This window comes from Podarcis gaigeae, assembly GCF_964106915.1.
Source record: "Podarcis gaigeae genome assembly, chromosome: 5".
NCBI lineage: Eukaryota > Metazoa > Chordata > Lepidosauria > Squamata > Lacertidae > Podarcis > Podarcis gaigeae.
The window spans coordinates 27,338,541-27,361,838 of NC_139681.1; the positions used below are offsets into that span (position 1 = coordinate 27,338,541).

Sequence of the window (23,298 nt, forward strand, 5' to 3'; positions counted from 1 at the left end):
CCGGTTGAAGCTGGTTTTGGTGGTCCAAGCAGGTTGGAACCGGTCTAGAACTGTTGGAACCAGTTGAAGCCAGTTTGAATCGGTCTACACCATTTGGAACTAGTCTAGACCGGCTGGAACCGGTTGAAGCCGGGTTGAATCAGTCTACACTGGTTGGAACCAGTCTAGACCGGTTGGAACCGGTTGAAGCCGGTTTGAACCGGTTTAGACCAGTTGGAACCAGTCCAAGCTGCTTGGAACAGGTCGAAGCTGGTTGGAGCCGGTCTAGACTGGTTGGAACTGGTTCAGCCAGCTTGAACTGGTCTATACCAGTTGGAACCAGTCTAGACCCATTTGAACTGGTTGAAGCTGGTTTGAACCGTTTTAGACCAGTTGGAACTGGTCCATGCTGTTTTGAACTGGTCCATGCTGTTTTGAACCGGTCCAAGCTGGTTGGAACCGGTCCAGACCGGTTGGAACCGGTTGAAGCCGGTTTGAACCGATTTAGACCGGTTGGAACCAGTCCAAGCTGCTTGGAAACGGTTGAAGCTGGTTGGAACCGGTCTAGACTGGGTGGAACTGGTTCAGACCAGTTGGAACCGGTCGAAGCCTGTTTGAACCGGTCCAAGCTGGTTTGAACCGGTTTAGACCAGTTGGAACCAAGCTGCTTTGAACCGGTCAAAGCCGGCTTGAACCGGTTTAGACCGGTTGGAATCAGTCCATGCTGTTTTGAACCGTTTCATGCTGTTTTGAACCGGTCCAAGCTGGTTGGAACCGGTCCAGACCGGTTGGAACCGGTTGAAGCCAGTTTGAATCGGTCTACACCTGTTGGAACCAGTCTAGACCAGTTTGAACCGGTTGAAGCCGGTTTGAACCAGTTTAGACCAGTTGGAACCAGTCCAAGCTGCTTGGAACCGGTCGAAGCCTGTTTCAACCGGTTGAAGCTGGTTTGTATTGGTCTACACCGGCTGGAACCAGTCTGGACCGGTTTGAACCGGTTTAAACCAGGTGGAACTGGTCCTTGCTGTTTTGAACCTGTCCAAGCTGGTTGGAACCAGTCTATACCGGTTTGAACTGATCCAAGCTGGTTGGAACCGGTCTAGACCGGTTGGAACCGGTTCAGACCAAGTGGAACCTGTCAAAGCCAGTTGGATCCAGTCGAGACCGGTTGGAACCGGTTTAAGCTGGTTTTGGCGGTCCAAGCAGGTTGGAACCAGTCTAGACCGGTTGGAACCGGTTGAAGCCGGTTTGAATCGGTCTACACCGGTCTACACCAGTTGGAACCGGTCTAGACCGGTTGGAACCGGTTGAAGTCCGTTTGATTCGGTCTACACCAGTTGGAACCAGTCTTCAACCCCTTCCAATTGGCTTCGACAGGTTCAAACCGGTCTGGACAGGTTCAAACCGGCTTGGACCAGTTCAAACCTGTCTGTACCGGTTCAAACTGGCTGCAACCAGTTACAATCAGCTTGGACCGGTTCAAACCAGTCTAAACCAGTTCCAACCAGCTTGGACCGGTTTGTTTCACACTGTGTAACACTGAAGAAAAATTGTCCATTGTGGCCCACTCTCCTGAACTCCACCAATAGATTTTCACACAAATGAAGGCCTCCTAAAGTGATATTCTGAATGTTTCAGAAAGCATTTCAAGCTAGTTTTCTCCTTTCTTTCTTTCTTTCTTTCTTTCTTTCTTTCTTTCTTAGATTCCAAAGCTCTGATACAATTAAACAACCCCCAAAACAAAACTTTGGAGTGAAAAGGGGCACATGAGCAGCCTCAACTCATTCAAGTGGCCAATGTACAAAATGTTACATCAGAATTTAAACAGCATATATGTAGGTTTTATATGAAAGATGAATTATGTAATTACCCTTATTCTAAGGCACTCAAGACGGTAGCCATGGCTTTTCCTGTCCTTCACAGCACTCCATGCATCATTTTGGTGGAGAGATGTTGAGTGGCTCAAGGTCACCAAGTGAGAGCTTCATAGCCAGTTCTCTCCATTCCTTGTCCAATACTCTAATCACACCATGCCGACTCTCTGGAGCAAAGGAATAATCTGAAACAATTTGCATTCCCTCTGCTCCTAGAAACTACCACAGAAAATAAAATGAACTTGCTTCAATCTCCCTTATTCATTTATATCATTGATGGGTTAATTCATGTCTATGTGGAAGGAAAGGAGTCCCTGAAAAATTTATTCCCCCCTTCTTCTCATGTGCTAGAGGAAAACAGAAGCATCTGTTGCACAGTTCCTTGTGGCACCCAAACTCAGGAAACTGTGGCTTGTTTAAACAATCCAGGATCAAACTATGGTTTCATATCCTAGCTTGTTCTCAAAGCAAAGTTAAAACTAGTGATTTTGTGGCCCTCCAGATGTTGCTGAATTACAGCTTCCATACTCCTTGCCTATTGGTCATCCTGGCTGGGGCTAATGGAGGTTGGATTCCAGCAATGTTTGGAGGGTTACAGGTTACCCATCCCTAGAACTCTAAGCAAACCACAGTTCCTCAAGTTCAGTCATCACAGGACTGGTGGTTAGACTAAAACTGAAAGCAGAAGCTTTTACTCTCCTATTCTGGTGAGTGCAAGATGAGAAGTGAGGAGGGAATTGTTCAATGAGTCACTGTGTACTTGGGCAAGTCATATCATAACGTTAACAAGGTCTATTCACACGTCCATTTGAAGTCAATGGGATTTAATCTTATTAATTGGGGCTAGAATTGAAACTTCAGTCTCAGCATTCCCATATCAAATGGGATAAATGGTTTCTAGAACACATTCTAGCTGCCTAATTCTTTAAACAATGTACTGTTTATGTATGTGTTATGTTGTTGTTGTTTAGTTGTTTAGTCGTGTCCGACTCTTCGTGACTCCATGGACCAGAGCACGCCAGGCACTTCTGTCCTCCACTGCCTCCCGCAGTTTGGTCAAACTCATGCTGGTAGCTTCGAGAACACTGTCTAACCATCTCGCCTTCTGTCGTCCCCTTCTCCTTGTGCCCTCCATCTTTCCCAACATCAGGGTCTTTTCCAGGGAGTCTTCTCTTCTCATGAGGTGGCCAAAGTATTGGAGCCTCAGCTTCACGATCTGTCCTTCCAGCACTCAGGGCTGATTTCCTTAAGAATGGAGAGGTTTGTTCTTCTTGCAGTCCATGGGACTCTCAAGAGTCTCCTCCAGCACCATAATTCAAAAGCATCAATTCTTCGGCAACCAGCCTTCTTTATGGTCCAGCTCTCACTTCCATACATCACTACTGGGAAAACTATAGCTTTAACTATACAGACCTTTGTTGGCAAGGTGATGGCTCTACTTTTTAAGATGCTGTCTAGGTTTGTCATTGCTTTTCTCCCAAGAAGCAGGCGTCTTTTAATTTCGTGGCTGCTGTCACCATCTGCAGTGATCATGGAGCCCAAGAAAGTAAAATCTCTCATTGCCTCCATTTCTTCCCCTTCTATTTGCCAGGAGGTGATGGGACCATGTATGTGTTATACATGTGGTCTAACGCGGCCACAGATCATGAAACATCTCTTCTTACATTCAGTTCTTAAACACAACTGTAGCTCTATATTACATTGATGTGCATGTGGTCCTGTTTGCTGGCAGGAGACTAGTAAACACATAGCTGGGCACTGGATGTAAACAGAGAGCTTTGTCTATAGCAGCAATGGCCAAACTTGGCCCTCCAGCTGTTTTGGGACTACAATTCCCATCATCCCTGATCACTGCACTGGTCCTGTTAGCTAGGGAATTAGAATCATAGAATTGTAGAGTTGGGAGGGACCCCAAGGACCATCTAGTCTAACCTCCTGCAATGCAGGAAAATCTGCCAAAGCATCCATAGAAGATGGCCATCCAACCTCTGCTTAAAAACCTCTGAGGAAGGAGGGAGACCATTCCACTGTCAAACAGCTCTTACTATCTGAAACATTCTGAAAATTCCAAGGAAGTGCAGTATAACAAATCTCTCTCTCTCTCTCTCTCTCTCTCTCTCTCTCTCTCTCACACACACACACACACACACACACACTATTCCAAACTGTGTACAAGCACTGAATATGTGTAGACGAAGAAATGCTTTTCAGCATTGAGCGGAAGGGTCTTTTAAAAAAATGTTAATTCTTTTGCCCTTTTGAAATATTTTGCAAATAGAGATTATCCTTGTAATGTGCTTTGAAATTTCTCTGCTTTGGCTTACTCTTATCTCCTCCAGCAAGTCACTCCAGAGTCAATGGCCTTTCTCCAAACAAAACAAAACAAAATGTATTTCAGGTTGCAACGCACTTCAACTTAACAGTTCATTTGCCTTAGAAGCAGCTATCTCGGTGGTACATAATGAAGAGACTACTTTTGATCTACTTAGGCTAGTCTTGAAGCTAAAAGAACGAAATTTGCTAAAGGAGATAAAAGAGAGAGGAATGTACTCTTGCGTTGCCTTAGCAACCAGAAGACGCTTAGGTTCTTTCTCCGATATCTGACAAAATGACTGCTGTGGCTTTCAGTCTGGGTCAGCAACATCAGAAGGGCTTGGCAAGTGGAACTATTAGCAATATCTGTTACATATTCATTTTTTAAACATATCGCAGAATTCATGGTAAATACCCACAGAAATACATCCTATTGCAGTGCTTACTAGATTGCCGGAGCCCTGTGGTTCCTGATTAGGCATTCCACAAACGGCAGAGAAGATTCCCTTCGAAAGAGCTTGCTTACCCATTACTGGTCTCTTCTAATGGACATCTGTGGCCGAGTGCTAGGTGATCCCTACAGCATGGGGTCACTTCGGGCAGGAAAATGGTGAGGCCCAAATGGGCCTGGTCAGTGACCCACATATCCTGAGTGTACACGCGGGCTTTGCTATGTGCAAGGATTCCACAGCAGATACTCAGGGCCTCCTTAGTTATTAAAGAGTATATGGCATGTGGAAGAACTGGACAGGAAAAAGGGTAGAGCGAAAATTCAGGCACTGATCCCTTCAGCTGGCACTGATCCCTTCGCCTCCACCAAGGTATGGAGATGATAGATGATAGATAGATAGATAGATAGATAGAGGGAGTGTAGTTCTATATTTCCATCAAAACTGGACACATGTACACACACAGGCTGCATATACAAATATGCAGTTCACCTATATGAACTAACAACAGAGGTTCATTCAAGATTATGTGAGCCAAGATTTCTCAGGAGAAAGTTTTCTGAGAAATTTATTGTTTGCCCTTACCCAAACTCCTGGCGAATTCTACCTCTCCCAGAGAATATTTACACACACACACTTAAACAGTCCACAAATATTTCAGCCCATATTATTCTTTCATTCATTTTTATTTATAATATCTATGTGCCAGTTAATGAGTGACGTTTCTAAACAGCTCACATGAAACAGTTAAGAACTATATTTACAACAGTTAACCAAAATACAAAAAAAACCCACATCAATAAAAGCAAAGAATACACCAGTAAAATGGAGCAGTACAATGAAGCTTACAGGCCAGAGAAAGCCTGCATAAATTGATGGGTCTTCAGAAGGTATTGCTACTGCATGAACATCACATGGTTAATGTTCCAGAGAGTGGTGCCACTACCAAAAAGTCCTGCTTGCAAGATGGTATAAAATTGCATCCCATCATTTTTCTCATCAGAAAGGCCCCCTTGGAAGATCTGAGCGACCAACCAGAGGTATATTGTAAAGGGGAAGGTGGACTGCTAGGTATCCTGTCCCCAAGCTGCTACTTATCTGTACCACTGAGACTGAAGTCACCTGAGAAAGACTTGGGCCACTGGCTTTGTGTGGGAGGCTGCAGTATCCACACACATAAAACAGCCTCATGGGACCAAGCCAAGTGGAAGCAGTGTGTGTTTGTACCTAGATGTTACAAAATACAGAGCTGCTACTGCCAAAAAGAGCAGCCCCATGCCAAGTTCCTCCTCCCCTGCCCCGCTCTATAACATCTGCTCCCATTTACCACATGTCCCGATATCTACAGGACTATCAGGGGCAGAGAAAACTCAGAACAACAATATCCAGAATGAGGCAGGCCAAATCCAAAAGAGAGGAAGGGGGGGGCGCAGTGATGTTGGTTTTTTGGTGGTTGTTTGTTTATTTTGCAATGTCTAGCACTGCTCTATGCAAAGGCAGCACCCTATGGACTGTAAATGTAAGATCAAATAACAGGGACTTTACTCACATGGATTTCATGTTGAGGGATGTGAAGGTCAGACTTGAAGCACAAATAATGATTATAAAAAACAGATCAAGCAGCTGAATTCAGAAAATATTCCCTTTGCTCAATGGACTTGGCAGAGAAATATGCAAATATTAACTGTGTTGATAAAAGATATTTGTGCAGTAGAGTTACAGCAGCAGGAAAATAGAACATATTGTTATTTTTAGAAGGTCCCACTCAACCTGACCAGTGAAAAAGATTCTAAGTCAAAGCTATTCATTTTGTTCCCAGAGATTGGCAGTGCGGGAGGGGAAGGGAGAAATTAATTTTGGCTGCCTCCATATCTGGCTTCTTGCATTCTTCCAAATACGGCTCCATACTTTGGAACAAGAAAAGAGTGTGTGGGTGTCTGCAGGGGGAGCCTAAAGGAATCTGGCACCCGGGGCATAAAATTAACATGACACCCACTGGATAGATAAACATGGGTGCGTGTGTGAAATCAGATAGGAGAAAAGAGAATTGCTTGAAAACAGTAGAAGATGGAAGGGAAAGGTGGTGTGGACAGGCATGGTTCAGCTGTGCTGACCTTTCGCTGTCAGAATCTGATCCACACCAACTGCAGCCTCTATTCTAGGGGCAAGAAGAAAAGCCCCAGCGGAAAATAGGAGGGACCACAGCTTTCAGGTTTCTGGTTCAATGGCTGGCCTCTCCCATTAAATGGAGACAGTTTCCACCAGAGGCAAAGCTTTTGCCTGTGTTGGGCAGATTTGAAGTCAATGGGGTGGTGGAAAAGCCTGACCCTGTGGGAGGCAGCTTATATCTTCTGTTGGGAAGTAGGAGTGGGGGTGGGTGAAGGGAATCTTTGGAAAAATGGGAATGGGTCAAAGGAAAGAAGTGTGGGGGGGGGAGAGAGGTAAGCAACTGAAAAGCAATGGGGTAGAAAATAGCAGAGGAAATGACCCAGAGTTTCACATTTGCTGGCCCAGCCCACAGCCATCACCCAAGGTTTCTTGGGGGGGTGCTGACCAGTAGCAAAATGTGCCTGCAATGTGTCATTCTCTGCAGAGCTCCGTCTCCAGACACTTAAGCATGCACATACATGTGAAGCTGCACTCAACGTCCCCTTTCTCACATACTCAAGAGCACTTAATTCCTAGGTGCTTTCAGAACACCGAGAAATAAAGACAACAGGGATATAATGACATCTCTTGCGGAGTCACAGTGGAAATTCACGCCAGCTTTCTTTGCTTCGCTTTGTGAAATAATTTTCCTAAACTCCGAACATATTATCAGTGGAAATGATTTCCAATTGTGCATCGTTCTGGATGGCTGGAGAGATTTTGTGGAGGGGAGTAGAAATGTTACTGCCTATTGCTTTGGATTAGCACAGAACCTAGAGTAATTTGTCCTCTTGGAACAAACGAGAGACAGATGGCAAACAGCAGCATCTAGAGAGAGAGAAGCACACTACAGCCGACAGCATTAGCCTTCCAGAAACAAGGGGCAAAGTGCAGCTAGTAACATTTTACTGACAGAGCATGGCAGTAACCATCCTATAACCGAAAACATGTCAGGGAATTGAGAGTCATCCCCAAAGAGTTTTCAAAGGGATGGGGCAAGATTTATCAACATCCAAAGGCCCAGCCTTGAATCCATTCTTCAGAAAAAAGGAGAAGAGCTGTTTGTTGTGACATACACACATACACACACACACACAATAGCTATAGTAATATTATCAACAGAGGTCACACACTTTTGTTAGCAACAGGATTTGTGCCTTTGGCATATGATACTGCCTATGCACATTCAACTGTTTGTTTTAAAAGTCATTTCAAGTGTCAAATCAATGAGTGGGCCAAAGTTATAGATACTACTAAGAAAGAATCACATATGGTTGGAAATAGGAGGTAGAGTAGGAACTGATGCACCACCTATTTTGATTGCTGCTATTCCTCCCCATCTCTAGGGGAAGCGGCAAAGCTCTCCAGAATGACTCCCTCTCAGCAAGAGAGAGGCATTCTGGAAGTCCTTGTGGAGTTTGCCAGGGTCTTCCTGTCCAGTAGTGAGGCTTCGAAAGGCCTTTGCTTGAGAGGAAACCCTTGCAGAGTCTCACAGCTCCCCCATCCATTACAGGACCGGCAGAGGGAATGTTCTTTGCATCTCAGTGTTTTAATTAAGGATATAAATTTGCACACCTATGTCCCCAAACATCTGATTATCCAAAGGGATCCTTTGAGTTGTTATAAATCAGTCATGATGACATTGCTGTGCATGTGAACAGAAGAAGGGGCAAACTGTAAAAAAAGACCTTGAAAACTGCAGGTTAAAATCCAGCCAGTTGCCACCAAGTGGAACAGTGAGATTCCAAAACGCAATACTGACACCATGTGGAGGGAAGGGGCCAGCCAGTCTTAGGTTGCTTGCCGCATACATTATGGATGATGGATTTCCTCTGTCTGTTGTGTCAGCTCTTGGGACAATGGGGCAGGGGAGAGAATCTGTGGGGAAAGCGTACAAATGATTGGAATGGGATGGTGAGGCGGAAATAAGGGGGAAGGAGCAGAGTGATGTTATGTTGAAAACTGTTAATAACCTATTCTTTATAATAGATTTATAACTGTGCAAGAGAGATCAAAAGGTCATTTTCAACCCCCTTCACCATATATTAGAGGCATATATGTCCTATGTCATTAACCCCCAGAATCTAAACTGCATTGCAGCCAAGTTCACACAACAGCTTATCAAATGGTGAAATTGTCTCTTGACTCTATGTTTGAAAGGCCACTTCTCCTAAAAACATCTTTACACCTAGAAAACCAGCTTGTCAATAAAAAGACAAGGCTGGAACCCTTTCCCCTAGTTTTTAAAAGCTTTTCCCCAACACACAATATATAGTTTTTCATATTTACTGATTATGTAATTACAACATAATATATATCATTCCATTATTAAACCAGATATATCATAATTATAAAGTGCACTATATTTAAGACCCTTACATGAAACTTGACAAAAAAAATAGATTTAAACTCACTTGCCCTGGAACAATTTATTAGCGCCTTCAGTTTAAACAACATTCTCTTTAAAGCTGATCATTTGTATTCTTTGGCAGGGGAAATTATCATTTAAAAACCAAGTTTCCCATCTGCACTCAATGTGCTACTGATAAACCAAGCATTGACCAAGGGGTGACTTCACAGTGTAGTTGAGAAAAATACATACCTAGGAGTTAATGAGAAATTATCTGTTGACTCAGTCTCCCTTAATAGCTCCTTACCTGGGGGTCACCTGCCTCTGTCAGTGAGAAATGAGTGTCAGGGCAGACCACAAATATCTCCTCATGGTGCTGAAGAATATATAGGAGAATGCCATTGCATACTGCTTGTTTTTTATGAGCTGAGGGGCTGCAAGGAATTCTGAAAAAGAAAAAAGAAAATGGAATGCCATCAGTTTAATGGTCCTCATACTCTAGCCCTATGAATCATCAACCACCCAGTCTGGTGGTCATTAGAAAGGAACTTACAGAATATAAATGTTTTAAGTGCTTGCCGTTATGTTTTATAAAAGGAGGAAATGAAAAGATAAATGTGCATGTTGTAGACAGCTCGTGTGTGTGTGTGTGTGTGTGTGTGTGTGTGTGTGTGAGATCAGCGACAATTTTTGCTGAACTTGCCATAAGGAGAGGGAGAGAAAAGGAAAGAAGCCTTTTCTGCGCTTGCTTTTAACAAGTCAGTACATATTTGATGTAGCATACTTCTAACCTGAATTATTGTTAGGAATTTTGCTTGCTATCCTGCTTTGGCAATAGTTATTTGTATGTATAATAAAACTGTTATTAAAATATCTGGATAAAATCTGGTAACTCCATGTTAAAGTCATCCAAATATTGCAAGGAACTGAAAGCTCACAGCATGCACACAGCGTGCGCATAATATATAACATGGCCAATGATGCTGTTGTTCTCTAATGGAAAATGCAAATGTTGTGGTGGTGGGGAAGAGATTCATTCATTTTTAATGATACTGTAAACAGTAAGTTTCTGTTTAATCCAGACATTAAAAATATTTGGGTGTTTGGTCCTGCTGTTAATTCAATAAAGTGATTATTGGTGTAATTATGAAGGCTATATAAGTTATGGTACATCAAAAGAGGGTTGTAAAACAGTGGCATACTTCATAGTCTAATGCTGTGCATCCTCTCAGGCCCATATAAATTCTGAAGCTGAATATTAAATTGTCACTCACTATAATTAAGTGATAATTTAATGCAGCCAAGGTCCCCAGCAGACAGGCTGGGAGAGCAGATAGCCACAGAGGGGGAAATGCATCAGCAATGTCAAGGAAGCCACTTTCAAAGTAGATGCAGTTTGGTAACTCTGATTGTAGTTGGACCAAGGTCTCCTCCATGTGTGTCTTTCTTTTCTTTTCTTTTTTGCAGATGTATTCTGCAGCATGTCATTGGATTGCAACATTAGTGGTGGACTGCACCAGCCACACATAATTCTACTTTGTCAGTGGTTCCACAATGCTTCCTCAATATTATGGCCATTTAGAGGGACACTCTTACACTATAGCATGACAACTGCGGGACAAAATAAATAAATAAACCAGAACATTTGTGGTATGGAAAGTTACATGATTTCGGTTAGAAGTTATGGGACATGCACTGATGCATGGAAACAAAAGCAGTACATCTGTCCTAAAACTTCTGCAAGCAAAAACAGTATTTAAAGCAGAATTGTGTATAGCAGCCCTGATACCATCATGAACACACATCATCATGAACGCACAATAAAAAGCACATCTGGAGGAGCTCCAAGACTGAACATGGCTGCCATGAAAAAGTAATTCTGCTATTACTTACAAACTTGTAAATTCCAAGGCACATGGAAACTCAGAGGACACTTGCATTTTAAGTCAGTTTAAGCATACTACCCTCGGGACCAGAATACACAACCAGCAAAATCATTTGCGTAAACTGTTTCCTGAACTATCCCACTTCAGGCAGTGAAATAAGTTTGAAAGCTCCCACGTGGGAACAACTCTTTGTAAATGGAAAATTAATCTCTCAACTAGGCCAGAACCCTTCTCTCTTGCATGTATTTCTAGACATAACATATCGAAGAAAGGTTGAGGGAGTCTTTGGAGGGAACATTCAAGCCCCCACCTGCAGACTACAGGAATGTTGCCAGGAAAGTTATACCACAGGAAAAGGGAACTTACACATTATACAGCAATCATAACAACATCTTACCGGAAAAGGGTGGGGCCAAAAACAATGGCAAGGTTCTCCATTGTCATGTGGTTCTCATCGCTATGTGCTGCCACTTTGACCAGAAATCTAATAAGGAAATGGAAAAGGCTATAGTGGGCTTTCGGTAGGCTGCTTAATAGCCTTCTTAGGGTGCATCCTGGGCAGTCTGCCATGCCGTTTTTATTATCTGTGAAGGATTAAATGTTAATCATTAACTAAGGTTAGCATAAGTTGTAGTTATTACTGCTAGTGTTTCATACTTACTGAGTACCAAGCATGTGAAAGGTGTTTTGTACTGAGGTAAGATGGTCACTGCCCAGAAAGGTAGCAGAGAAGCATTGACAGCATAAACATGAGTGACGTCCTGTGCAACCTGATAGGGTTACCAGATGTCCCTGTTTCCCGGGGACAGTCCCCGGATTTGCAAATTTGTCCCCGGACAAATTCCATCTCCGGAATGTCCCTGGATTTCATCTAATGTCCCCAGGAAACATGGCAGCGGCAGTCTCAGCAGCCCGGAGCCAGCCTGGTAGCGCAGTTGGCTCTGGCTGGCTTCAGGAGGCGCCTGCCATCTTGCCTCGCTGGAAGTCCCCAAATGATGTGTTGCGCACAAGACACATCATATGGGCACTCGGTGTAGGGGCTGAAGACACAGTGCTGGGTGCCACCGCCAGGCGAGAGCTGTACAGGGTCCTTGAGTTCAGTGCGCCGCTGCAATTTGGCGCTCAGCTCGCCGTCGGCACTGCTGCCCAAGGCCATCGGCTCCAGCTCAGCCTCCGGGTGATGCTCGAGCAGCTGCGGCTGCTGCTCGGCTTCACCATTGTGCTCCTCGACTTGCAAGCGGCGGCTCAGCTTGTTGGCCAGCTCGTTGTTGGCGGATGAGAGGCGAGCAGGAGATGAGCTGATCCAACCCAAGCGCGCCTCCTCCCGTTCGCTCTGCTCCAGGACCCGCTGACTGGGTGCGCCAAGGCGCAGATGGGCAGCCGCCGGACGATGCCTGTGCAGGAGATGGCCAGACAGGTGGGCAGGGCAGCAGCAGGAGGAGGGGGTTTCTGCTAATGCTTACTCCCGAGTAAGACTATAGGGGATCACAGTGCAAGGTGGGAGAGGGAGGGAGGGAGGGAGGGGGAAAGCACAGCTAGCGCTCCAAGAAAGGCCAGGACCCAGAGGAAAGCCGCACAACAGAGGAGACCACAGAAGAGAAGATATTACTTGTTTTTTTAAAAAATAAATTTTCCCCTTTTTTATTATATAAATTTATTTAATTAATTATTTAATTATTTACTTATGGTGTCCCTGAATTCATTGAAATAAATCTGGTAACCTTAGAGTATGAGCACAATATGCTCTTGAAATTCTCCCCATGGGAGAGACGTGTACATTCCCCTTTTGCACATTATGTAGAAAGTGCAAGCAGAAGGTGTACAAACAACCTCGGCTTCCAGTATTGCAGCTTCTTAGTAACATGCAAACCCAACTCTCTGTTACACCGACAAAACTGAGAAAGGACAAATGTTTATGATCAATTATCATGAATAGCAGGAATGGGCACGGAGACAGTCAGTGGGTAGGAGAGAAACAAATGACGGCCAATCTGCACATACAGATGTATCACAGGAAATGGCCTTCTGGGAGTTGCACCACTTCAAACTGCTGGTAGGAGATGCTCCCCAATTTGTTGGGGGGAGGAGTCCTCAGCATGGAGAAATCTAGAACCCTCCTTCTTGACATCACCACACAAGCAGAGAGGTTGGGGTTTTGGTTTTGTTTGGGGCTTTTTTCAACCTAGGAAAGCAGGTAAACATGCAATCCTCACTTGCAGTCTGAACTAGGTTCCAGGAAGCTGCATGATTTCTTTGCATAAGTAGATCAGCTCTAAACTGGTATTAGGGAATACCAAAAAGATTTTGCTAAACAGATACACCAGTGTATCTGAAGAAGTGTGCATGCACACGACAGCTCATACCAAGAACTGACTTAGTTGGTCTTTAAGGTGCTACTGGAAGGAATTTTTTTTGTTTTGCTAAACGAAGTTTGTCTTGAGGGTTACTGGAAAAAAAGGAATGTGGTCTGATGAGCAGAGACGGAAAAACCTTTCCAAGCATATGTAGTGATATAGCTGAAAGTACAGGGATGAGAGCAGAGCAACCTGCAGTTAATTAACATGTGAGTTTGAGAAGAACGGAAGAAGTGAAAAGGGTAAGAAGGGGGAACACAAGAGGATATAGATAAAGAATTTTAAAGCTCGATGAAGAGGGTGACAGCAAGTCAGTGTACACAAATTGATACCAATGGCCACAAACCATTATGCAATCTTGAGCAGATCCATGTAGTGTTCATCATTCTCTGAGTTTGTTCAGCACCTCTTATGCTCAAGGTCAAACGCCTTCATTCGTGTTTGACAAACTGGCTACTAATTACAGAATAGACCAAAATATATGTATCATCCATTTCAACCCTCTCCCTGATCAAGAACCTTTGCACGTGTATCTTTCCAAGATGTGGCAACATGCCCACTTGCACAAAAATATGTAATTGTTTTACCTTCAAAAGTAGCTAAAATATTGGCGCACAGATTGTCAGGGAGAACAGCGACAGGGAGCTCATTCAGGAAGAGTTTAAGCAGGCTGGCAATGGAATTGACATCTCCTTCCTTAACAAGATCCACCTCTTCTCCTTGGTCATACTTCTCCTTCAACGCTTTGATTTTGGTCACTGAACCACTGATCCGAAATAGGCCTTTGTGATTCAGACCTATTGAAATAGGCAACATCCTATAGTAACAGCAAATTTGTTTTCATACTAACATCCATGCAGAAGGAGGGGATTGTGGGAACACTAGGATTTGAAAAAATACCCCAAAAACGTAGGGGGGAAGAACACCTGCTTCCTCACATACTGTCTCAGATGCATGACTGCATCTCTAAATTTGTTCATGTATGGTAGGAATGGTTTCTGGGTATGCTTTTGTCATGGCAACAAAACTAAACAACCTGGTAATCAGCATCTTTGTAAGCAAGAAAACATTTTCTTTAAGTAATATGAGAAGTAAAGGTAAGTGTAAAGGTACCCCTGCCCGTACGGGCCAGTCGTGACCGACTCTGGGGTTGTGTGCCCATCTTGCTTAAGAGGCCGGGGGCCAGCGCTGTCTGGAGACACTTCCGGGTCACTTGGCCAGTGTGACAAAGCTGCTCTGGCGAGCCTGCACCAGCACAGCACACGGAAATGCCGTTTACCTTCCCGCCATAAAGCAGTACCTATTTATCTACTTGCACTTAAGAGTGCTTTCGAACTGCTAGGTGGGCAGGAGCTGGGACCAAACGACGGGAGCTCACCCCGCCGCGGGGATTCGAACCGCCGACCATACGATCGGCAAGTCCTAGGCACTGAGGTTTTACCCACAGCGCCACCTGCGTCCAATATGAGAAGTACATGGCACTAAAACACTTCCCCCCATAGAAATAAGATAAATCTATCATTTCAGTGTATGAACATTATGAATATTAGTGAATAAATACACAGTCCTGATCTGTCAAAATCAATAGGAGGCCTGGTGTCAGTTCTAAAATGGTTCTTAGCTCTGTATCTAACAAATTTGCATAACTATTCCTTCGGGTTACCTACATGAAAATCATTTATTGCTATACTTAACTTCTGCTTTATTGTTTTACAAGTGGTTATTTGCAAAGAATATATGACTAGAGGTAAGGCAGGTGTCTGTTACCAAGAACAGATTTTGTGTTCTCTCTCACCCACCCACCCAAAAAATGGATTGAGAAAAAAATTCTCAGAAGACATTCTTATGGGGAAATTTATGAGATCTTTCTTTTTCTCATTCCCCTAGGAAAAGAAGATAGCTTTGCAAAAAATTATGCAAACATTTTCTTTAAAGATGTGTCAATGGTAGGGAAAGAGTTGGGATTCACCAATGAAATAATTGACTTAAGTCTTTTGATTTTTAATGGATCTGAGCAGAGTATGACTAATATTGGATATAACCCGATATTTCAGAACCCAGAAAGTGCCTTAGGGCATGCCCAGGATTGATGACATCATAGACACTTCACCAAATGCCCACATCAGAGGCCTGAAGCAGAGCACAGGATCAATGATGTCATTAATGCTCTGGAGGGAGCCACAGGCCATATGAAATCCCAACTTCAAATGCTGCTTCCTAACCAGATCAGGAAGCCACAGAAATTCAGTGCGGAGCTCAGCATTTTTATTGAAAGGAACAAAAGAAATTCTTACAAAGTTGAGCTAAGATAATGAACTTACCAAACTCTTCTAAATATTCCACCAAGTGCTTGACGACGGAAGGAACAGGAAATTGAGTTTCCTCTTGGGCAAAGTAGTCAAGAGGAATGCCAAAAGTTCTCTGAGGTTGTGGTCCAACTTTATTTCTACAGTACTTAATTTCTACAGAGGATAACGACTGCTGCAAACAGAAAGAAATGCAACACCTTCTTGAGGCCTCTTTGCACCATTGATGGAAAAGAAATTGAAAGAGGAGAAGAGATCTAACGAGCTTGGAAAGCTTTTTGTGGGGATGGGGTTAAAAATGTATTGTATTCCTACAAAATATTGGGAGGGGGGGAAATCTCAAATTGGGAATGAAAATTTGGTTCTGTCAGCAAAGCAAAATCAAAGGTTCCCACTGCTCCCATTGTTGCCTTTTAAAGCAACTTGAGTCAGAAAAAAGATTCCCGTCCAAATAATTCCAAACTTTGGTTTTTCTAGTTATTGGTTTGTTCTGTATACTACCACGGTATCAAAATTCAAGTGATTAGACTAAGATTTTATCTAACCATGCCAAATTTCTTGACTTCTCAAAGACATGACACAAAAGGAAAAGGGATTGGGAGGGAGAAGTGGGGAAAGGAGACACAGACATTAGTCTTTAGTTGTGAGGTTCTTGCAATGACCAGTTGAAGGGAAAGAGTTCAAGAAAAGGGGTAGCTAAAGGTTTCTGGTTCTCAGCAAACCAGTTCTGTTATAGCCTGATAGAATGCCCAAACATCTTCAAAATACCCAGCAGCTGCACATAGGACCGGCAGTTTTACAGATGCCTCAACTTAACTACGTATTTTTTTAAAAAATAATAACCACCAAACATTTTAATATTTTTATTTATTACAGGTTTTAGAAAATTGCAGCTGCATTATAAACTAAAAGAGTCAAACAATCCATTCTTCATGATGCAAGTTTTCAGCAAAGGCTACTCTTCCTAATGCACAAAGTAACTTCTGCATAAATAATGGATTATTGACTTTGAATATGATCTCTTCTAAGGAAGGAAGGAAGGAAGGAAGGAAGGAAGGAAGGAAGGAAGGAAGGAAATACAATTCTAACTTTTTTGTAATTTTCCCAAAAGCCACAAGTAGGGGCTATTTAAAAAAGATAAAATCACACAGATTACCTAAAAGTGAGTAGCTGAGATGTAAGTTAAATATCATGCATGAATCATCATTGCAGATCTCACACTGAATTTAATACATCTTGATCTTTCACTTATTAGCTAGTATTTAAATGTTGATAAATTGAAAACACCTATTTATATCTTCTTTTCAGGTCAAAATACTCTAGTGTAATTTACATAATACACTTCTTGCTCTACAGATTTATAACAGCGAAATGGAGTAAAATTATGTGCTCTGCTGGATTGTTTACTTCTGTTGCCATTACAAAAATATGCAGATATAATTCTTGCTAGAAATGGACAGTCTTAAGACTGCAATCTGATGTACCTTTACTTTGGAGTGAATCCCACTGATTTAATTGTGATTTACTCTACTCTAAACAGAATGAAGAGTCAAACTGTACCAGCTATGTCAGGAAAATAATAACTGCTGCAATTCTAAATTTCATGATTTTCAAGAAAGGCTGGGCTATCAATAGCCACTAGCCCTGATAGCTATGTGTGATCTCCACTTCTGAAGGCAGTACGCCTCTGATACCAGGACTAGATGGGCCTTTGGCCTAATCTAACTAGGAAGGGGGTGAAAACTTGGTTAAGCTTGCATTTATAGGTGAAACTATCTAATTTGCAGTTCCCAAACAGGGGTGGTAGCCAAGAAAGTTTTACTCATGTTTTACCCACGACAATTAATTAACCTAAGTTAGGTCCATTGATTTCAATGGTCTGCTCGGAGTAAAATTTAGTTGATTACCACCCCTTGTTGACAAATATACTGTTTTCAAGGGAGTCAGGGAGATTGCAATGTGATCTCTCCACTGAGCACTGAATAATTGCAATAAAACTTGGAACATCCATCTTTGACCTTTTACATTTGAATTACGAACACCAGCCTCAGCTCCCACATGCTATCCTGAGCCAGGTAGTGCAAAATTCATTGCAATGCAGTATTAAATGTGAATCTCAACGACTGTGTTTTACTAGTTGTTGTTTTCTTAGAGCAAATCATACTGAAATCAATGGGGCTTGCTTCCAAGTAAATATGCTTGCAATCAATCAGGGTGTTGAAAAATAAAATGCAGTCAGGAGAAAAAACAAGAACGTTGATTGAATTGATCGTGCAAGTTCATGATTTGTAAAAACAACAACCCTTAAGTCTCCTTCAAATATTCAGGAACGTTGTTTCTGATTCTGGCAGTCTCTGCATTTTTTTAATCTTAGAGATGAAATAAAGACCTCTTTTGCTTTTTCAGATGTGGATCAGTCACAAGTCAGAAATAATTAGCTAGTAACATTCCACTTACACAGATCGAAATGGAGGCACCTGTTCCCATGTTAAGCCTGATCAACCAAGCTCCACTGTGCCGAATGTCATGTTCCTTGGTCAATCCATGTCATCTTCTCAGCAACTCTGCATGCAACCATTCAATACATTAAAATAAATTTATTGTTACATGCAGATTCTTACTTTAATCTAGCCTGATCTAAATTAAATAATCTAGTTTATTTTTCCTCCTCTAACAATAATTTTAACTGAGTCAGCTCTGTAGCTACAAAAAGTTAATGAGGTGTCAGAGCCAATGGTGTTACCATAGTGCCTAACACACACACACACACAGCAGCAGCACAGAATAACTTCCGACATGCTCACAGCCTGCTTGACATTCAGCTTTTGCATTCCACGGGGAAGTAACTAGCAGAGCTGCCGATTATTCCTTCCTGCCAACCCTGACCTCTTCTTACCCAGGAGATACCATTGCTTACATATGAAAACTAGAGAGTCATAGCGTTCAGAATAGTGTGCCGAATTGTGAGGATCCCACCTTTCTTCTTGGTAATATTCTAGCTCTTATTTAGAGGCGGGTGGGACTGTAAAAGTGAATAGGCAATGTCTGGTGAAATACTGGGGCTTGGGGCGATTCCCAGTGGCCAGGATTTACCATTTCTGTGCCACACATTCTCCTCACCATGGTTAGTGGAAGCAGACTAAATTATGCAAATAGAAAAATATACAAACACATGCTTTATGTACGTCATTTACCGGTATGTTGTTTGCAGAATTCAGGTGTGAATGTGGTTTTGTGCAGAAAATATTTTTCTATGCTATGGCTAGCAGAAAATATTTTTTAAATGGGACAACTAATGCACATTTGTGCTACGTGCTTAATTTATACAGGTTGCTTTTTCTGGTGCAGAACTTTTGTCACAGAATCTGGATTTACATAAGTAAAGACTTTTAATGCTATGAGGTCGCCACCATTGCATTCCCTGAACCAGGGGTTTCCAATCCAGTGACTGCAGGTTCACATGTGCACACAAAGGCCTTCCCCGGTGCCATTGCGGTCCCTTTGCCCCACTGAAATCAGGCTTGAAAGAAGAATTCTGTTGTAGCCAATATAACAGGTTGCGGTGTGTGCGTGGGGCCCATGACATTTCTTAAATCTCCAGAAGTGCCCACAGGTAGAAAAGGTTGGCAACATCCACTCCAGATAGGAGGCTGGGTGCCAGAAATATATTTTCCCATAGAACCTCAATCTGTCACAAATCTTTTCTTAACACTGATACCACCTAACAGGAAGGGCTTAATAGCTACGAGGTGTGTGCATTTTGACATGGCTGCACAATGCATACAAAACTCATAAAAGAGATGTAATAGTAACAGTGCAATCCTACCCCTTTTATCCGTGTTTCTAGAGGGGATTATTATAAGGCTGAGGAGACCATCTGCTGGACTCTGCCAGCACGGAGGGGACTGGAAGCTATCACTGGTAGCTCTCCTACCAGCTGTAAAACAGTCTGTTTCAAGACAAAGTACTGGCATCTTTGGAGTCGCTAGATCCAAAACCCTGCAGATCCTCAAAGGGGTCTAATTTTGTGTTTGGTGATGGGGGGGGGGAGCCACTCCACCTTCCTCGGTGGTGTGAGCTTTAGGGTTTGGGACACAGCAGTCCATTTGCCACTCTTCCATGGTTTAGGATTGCCTTGTCCAGTGTTAAATCTCCTTTAGAAAATCAGTTTTTGTTTCCTCTAAAAGTGAACACAAAACCTGCACAGTATCCAAACAACTGCACTACTAGTTCCACAGGCCCAAGATAGTATCGGGCCTGCGTTTGTTGAGAAGTAGCCCTTCATGCCACAAGGCAAACTGAAGCTTTCAAGAGGATTGTATGATATACAGCAGTGCTGCTCAAATGGGGGCCTTGAGCCATTTCCAGGAAGGCCTCAGTGCCCAGCAGCCTTTTGGTTGGAGCAAAGGAAGCGCCGGCAACCTCTTGCATGTTGAGCAAAGGTGGTTGGCAGAAAAGCTAAGTTTAGAAGAGGGAAGGAAGGCCTCCCCTCCAACTGAGGGGAGAGGGGGCCAGAGATGCTGAAGGAAATGAGAAGAACGGGGGTTTTTTCTCTCTCTCTGCAGCAGCCATATTGTTATATTTAGTAAATAAATGAACTTGGAATAGAAATGAAGAGTATAAGAGAGGAATGCAATTATGGAAGGAGAAAGTGAATACAAAAGGGCTGTGGGGGGAGGTGGCAGATTAGGTACAAGCCGAGTTTGGGAAAGAACGGGAGAAGAAATCACAGATGTGAGAGATCTTGTGGGGGCGGGAATAGAAAAAGATACAAAAAAAAAAGCCTTTTTTTCCGTTTAAGAGCTTATGGACTTCCAAATTCTGCCTAAAATGGGGAGGCTGAGTCACAATACCACAAGACAGGAAATCACGGTGTCAAAAAAGAGAGGGAGAACTCAGCCATTTCCAAAGGTGGATTAGATGTGAGGCGAGAACATCAGTGTTTTGTCAGCCGTGCCGAGCTCTGCCACCATTTTGTGACTCCTTGTGACTAAGGCAGGCCCCACCCAACGGGCCCTGGGAGTAGGAATCCTGAGCAGCAGCCCCTGCCGCCATGCACCACGAAGAGTTTGTGCCTTGCAAGGTGTGGCGAAGCTCACTGCCGATTTAAGCTCGTCTCTCCCGGCTCCTGGCAGGCCGCAAGGAAGCAGGCAGGCAGCTGAAAGCTTTCCTTCCAGAAGGCGGAGGAAAGTTCTTTTTGTCTTGAGAGGCTCAGAATTAACTGCCTCTCATTAAAAACAAACCCTCTCTGGGAGATTCCAATGCGGCTACTGATATTTCCAGAGTGATGTTGCTACAGTTGATCGGAGGACTGACGTTTGACTTGTAAATGGACACCAACACATTTAAAGTGCTCTTATACCGCTTTAACAGCAAAATTTCCCCAATAATCCTGGAAACTGTCATTTGCAAAGGGTGCTGGGAATTGTAGCTCTGTGAGGAGGGTCTTCTAACAACTCCCAGCACCCTTATGAGATGACGACTCCCAGCATATGAGATGACCTTCAACAATCACAAGTGGAAGATTTTAAGATATGTGGATACCATATACAGATCTATTTGTGTTACTGGACCATCAGCTACACACACCCCTCCTGCATAAAACTATTGCTTTGTTTCATTGTGGCTTAGTATGACTTACTTGACTTTTTGTTGTTGTATTTTCTTAAAGTTCAATTTTTAAATACCCTATAATTTTAAAAAAATCAGCACCTCAAACAAACTACAGTTCTGAGGATTCTTTGGGGTGGGGTGGGGGAGCCGTGGCTGTTAGAATGGTATGAGTATAGTGCGCTACTCATAAGGGGGGTAAAATAGCAAATAATAAAATAATATAATAAAAATAATATAATAAAATAATATAATAAAAATGATAAATAAAATAATAAAATAAAAAAAATAAAATAGCAAAAAATAAAATTCATTCACTTCTCCTTTGAGCCACAAGATGGAGATGAAGCACCAGGCGTTCCCTGAACTGAATTCTTTCTACACATAGTACTTGAAAACATGGCCTTCTGGGCCTCTCATGATTCTCCCCAACCATAATCTTTGCTGGCCCTGATTCACACCTCAAATGTGTCCTTAACTCTGATAATGCTTCTTGCTTGTCTGCATGGAAGATAGCGAGGGGTGCATGTGCTTGTGTAGAAACCAGCCTTCTGTACAAAGGCAAAAATTACACCCATGGCTCCACTCACTTTTCTGCTCACCACTGTCATGTGATCCTTGGAAGGTTGATCAGAAAGGAACAGGATCCTCAGGCTGGAAAAGTTTCAGCACCCTTGTGCTATGCCAAGTCATTGCTTAGATCAGTGCAATTCTGCAGCAAAATGAGGACCGACTCAACCATGATCTCTTATATTTTGAAAATGTACATCCAGGTTTTTTTCCTTTACATTTTTTGAGGCCCCCCAAGAGAGTGGGGCCCTAAGCTATAGCTTGTTTAGCTTATACATAAATCCGGCACTGGTCTGATGTCACTTTATATACTTCCATAGTATATGGAACACATACTTTTAATGCTTTTAACACATGTATGTCAGTCCTGTATTTACAACCTCTGCTCTGCTTTTAACACATGTATGTCAGTCCTGTATTTACAACCTCTGCTCTGCTGAGGTGCCCTCTACTGAATAAAATTGCATAAATGAAGGACCGTCTCAGTTTTTACTTGGCTTTTTTTGTGTGACAAAGCAAACCATTTTTTTAAAAAAAGGAGGACCATCTGGGATCTCTGAACTACTTGAGATGCTGATGCACCCAGAACTGAATCACATAACCGTTTCTGAGTCAGAAATTATCCTCTTCCCCCTTGATTTTATCATTGCTAAAGAAAATGTGTCTTTTGGAAAGTTTTATGTGAAAAATACCCTATGTGGGGTTTCCCTTGTGCTTGATCTAGAAGCTGCAGTTAGAGTGCTGCAGCACGATTGCTGACAAGAGTTGAGGCCTTGTCGGTATACAAGACATGTCCTCAGATATTTTCACTGGCTGCCAATTTGCTACTAGGCCAAGTTCAGGGTACTACCATTAATATATGAAGCCGGTAAAAACATGGGAGCAGTGTACCTACGAAACCATATTCAACCACTTCAGTCAGTGGACTAGCACTGTTATTTATGGGTGCCACGTAAGAACCCTTTCCCCCTTTGTTAGAACTCAGTCTTTTAGTGTGGCATCTACCCTATACCAGGCAGAACATCTAGCCTATACCAGGCAGACACCTTCACTGTACTCTTTTTGGCACCTGCTAAAAACATTTTTGTTTAGACAAGCCCACCCAGATAATTAGAAAGCTGATGTGAGTTTTAATCTGTTTTTAGTTTATTGTTACTTTAACTTCTGGAAATCCTTAAATTATTGTGGTCAATTCTTCTTATCAATAATTTAATTGTATTACCTTTTTGTAAACTTCTTTGAGGTTGTTGTTTTCTCCCCATGTTGCAAAATTTTCCATTTTGTTGTGCTTGGCATAAAGAGCTGAATGACAGTAAACAGAAACAGTCTACAAAGAAGTTGATACTGTATGCCAGCACCAGTTGTTTCTATCAAGCCTATATAGGGGAAACTATTGGCAGATTGCTTGTCAATTGCAACCATAAAATATTTGATCATTTAAAAGTGAAATTCCTGAAAC

At 42.7% G+C, this 23,298-nt stretch overlaps 1 protein-coding gene and 1 long non-coding RNA gene across 9 annotated transcripts in view; one reads left to right on the forward strand and one right to left on the reverse strand.

The window, feature by feature from the left end:
* Positions 1-16,121, forward strand: part of LOC310845411 — a 39,779-nt gene extending 23,658 nt beyond the window's left edge. Inside the window, exon 3 of the long non-coding RNA XR_014564674.1 lies at positions 15,408-16,121. This is a non-coding gene — a long non-coding RNA (uncharacterized lncRNA). The remainder of the gene's footprint in view (positions 1-15,407) is intronic.
* The window catches only part of LOC310845388 (protein FAM13A-like), a 49,557-nt gene extending 26,297 nt beyond the window's left edge, over positions 1-23,260 (reverse strand). The window contains exons 1-8 of one of the 8 annotated variants that reach the window (XM_083740528.1): positions 20,740-21,306; positions 18,117-18,223; positions 15,675-15,834; positions 13,941-14,150; positions 11,397-11,583; positions 9,421-9,559; positions 8,528-8,641; positions 5,283-6,299 (exon numbers count right to left, since the gene is read on the reverse strand). In XM_083740528.1, coding sequence (XP_083596654.1) covers positions 8,576-8,641; positions 9,421-9,559; positions 11,397-11,583; positions 13,941-14,150; positions 15,675-15,834; positions 18,117-18,146 — 792 coding nt within the window. In that variant the 5' untranslated portion in view covers positions 18,147-18,223; positions 20,740-21,306 and the 3' untranslated portion in view covers positions 5,283-6,299; positions 8,528-8,575. The other 7 variants (XR_014564659.1, XM_083740525.1, XM_083740527.1 and 4 more) reach the window with 7 other exon arrangements.
* Between the last annotated feature and the right edge of the window lie 38 nt (positions 23,261-23,298).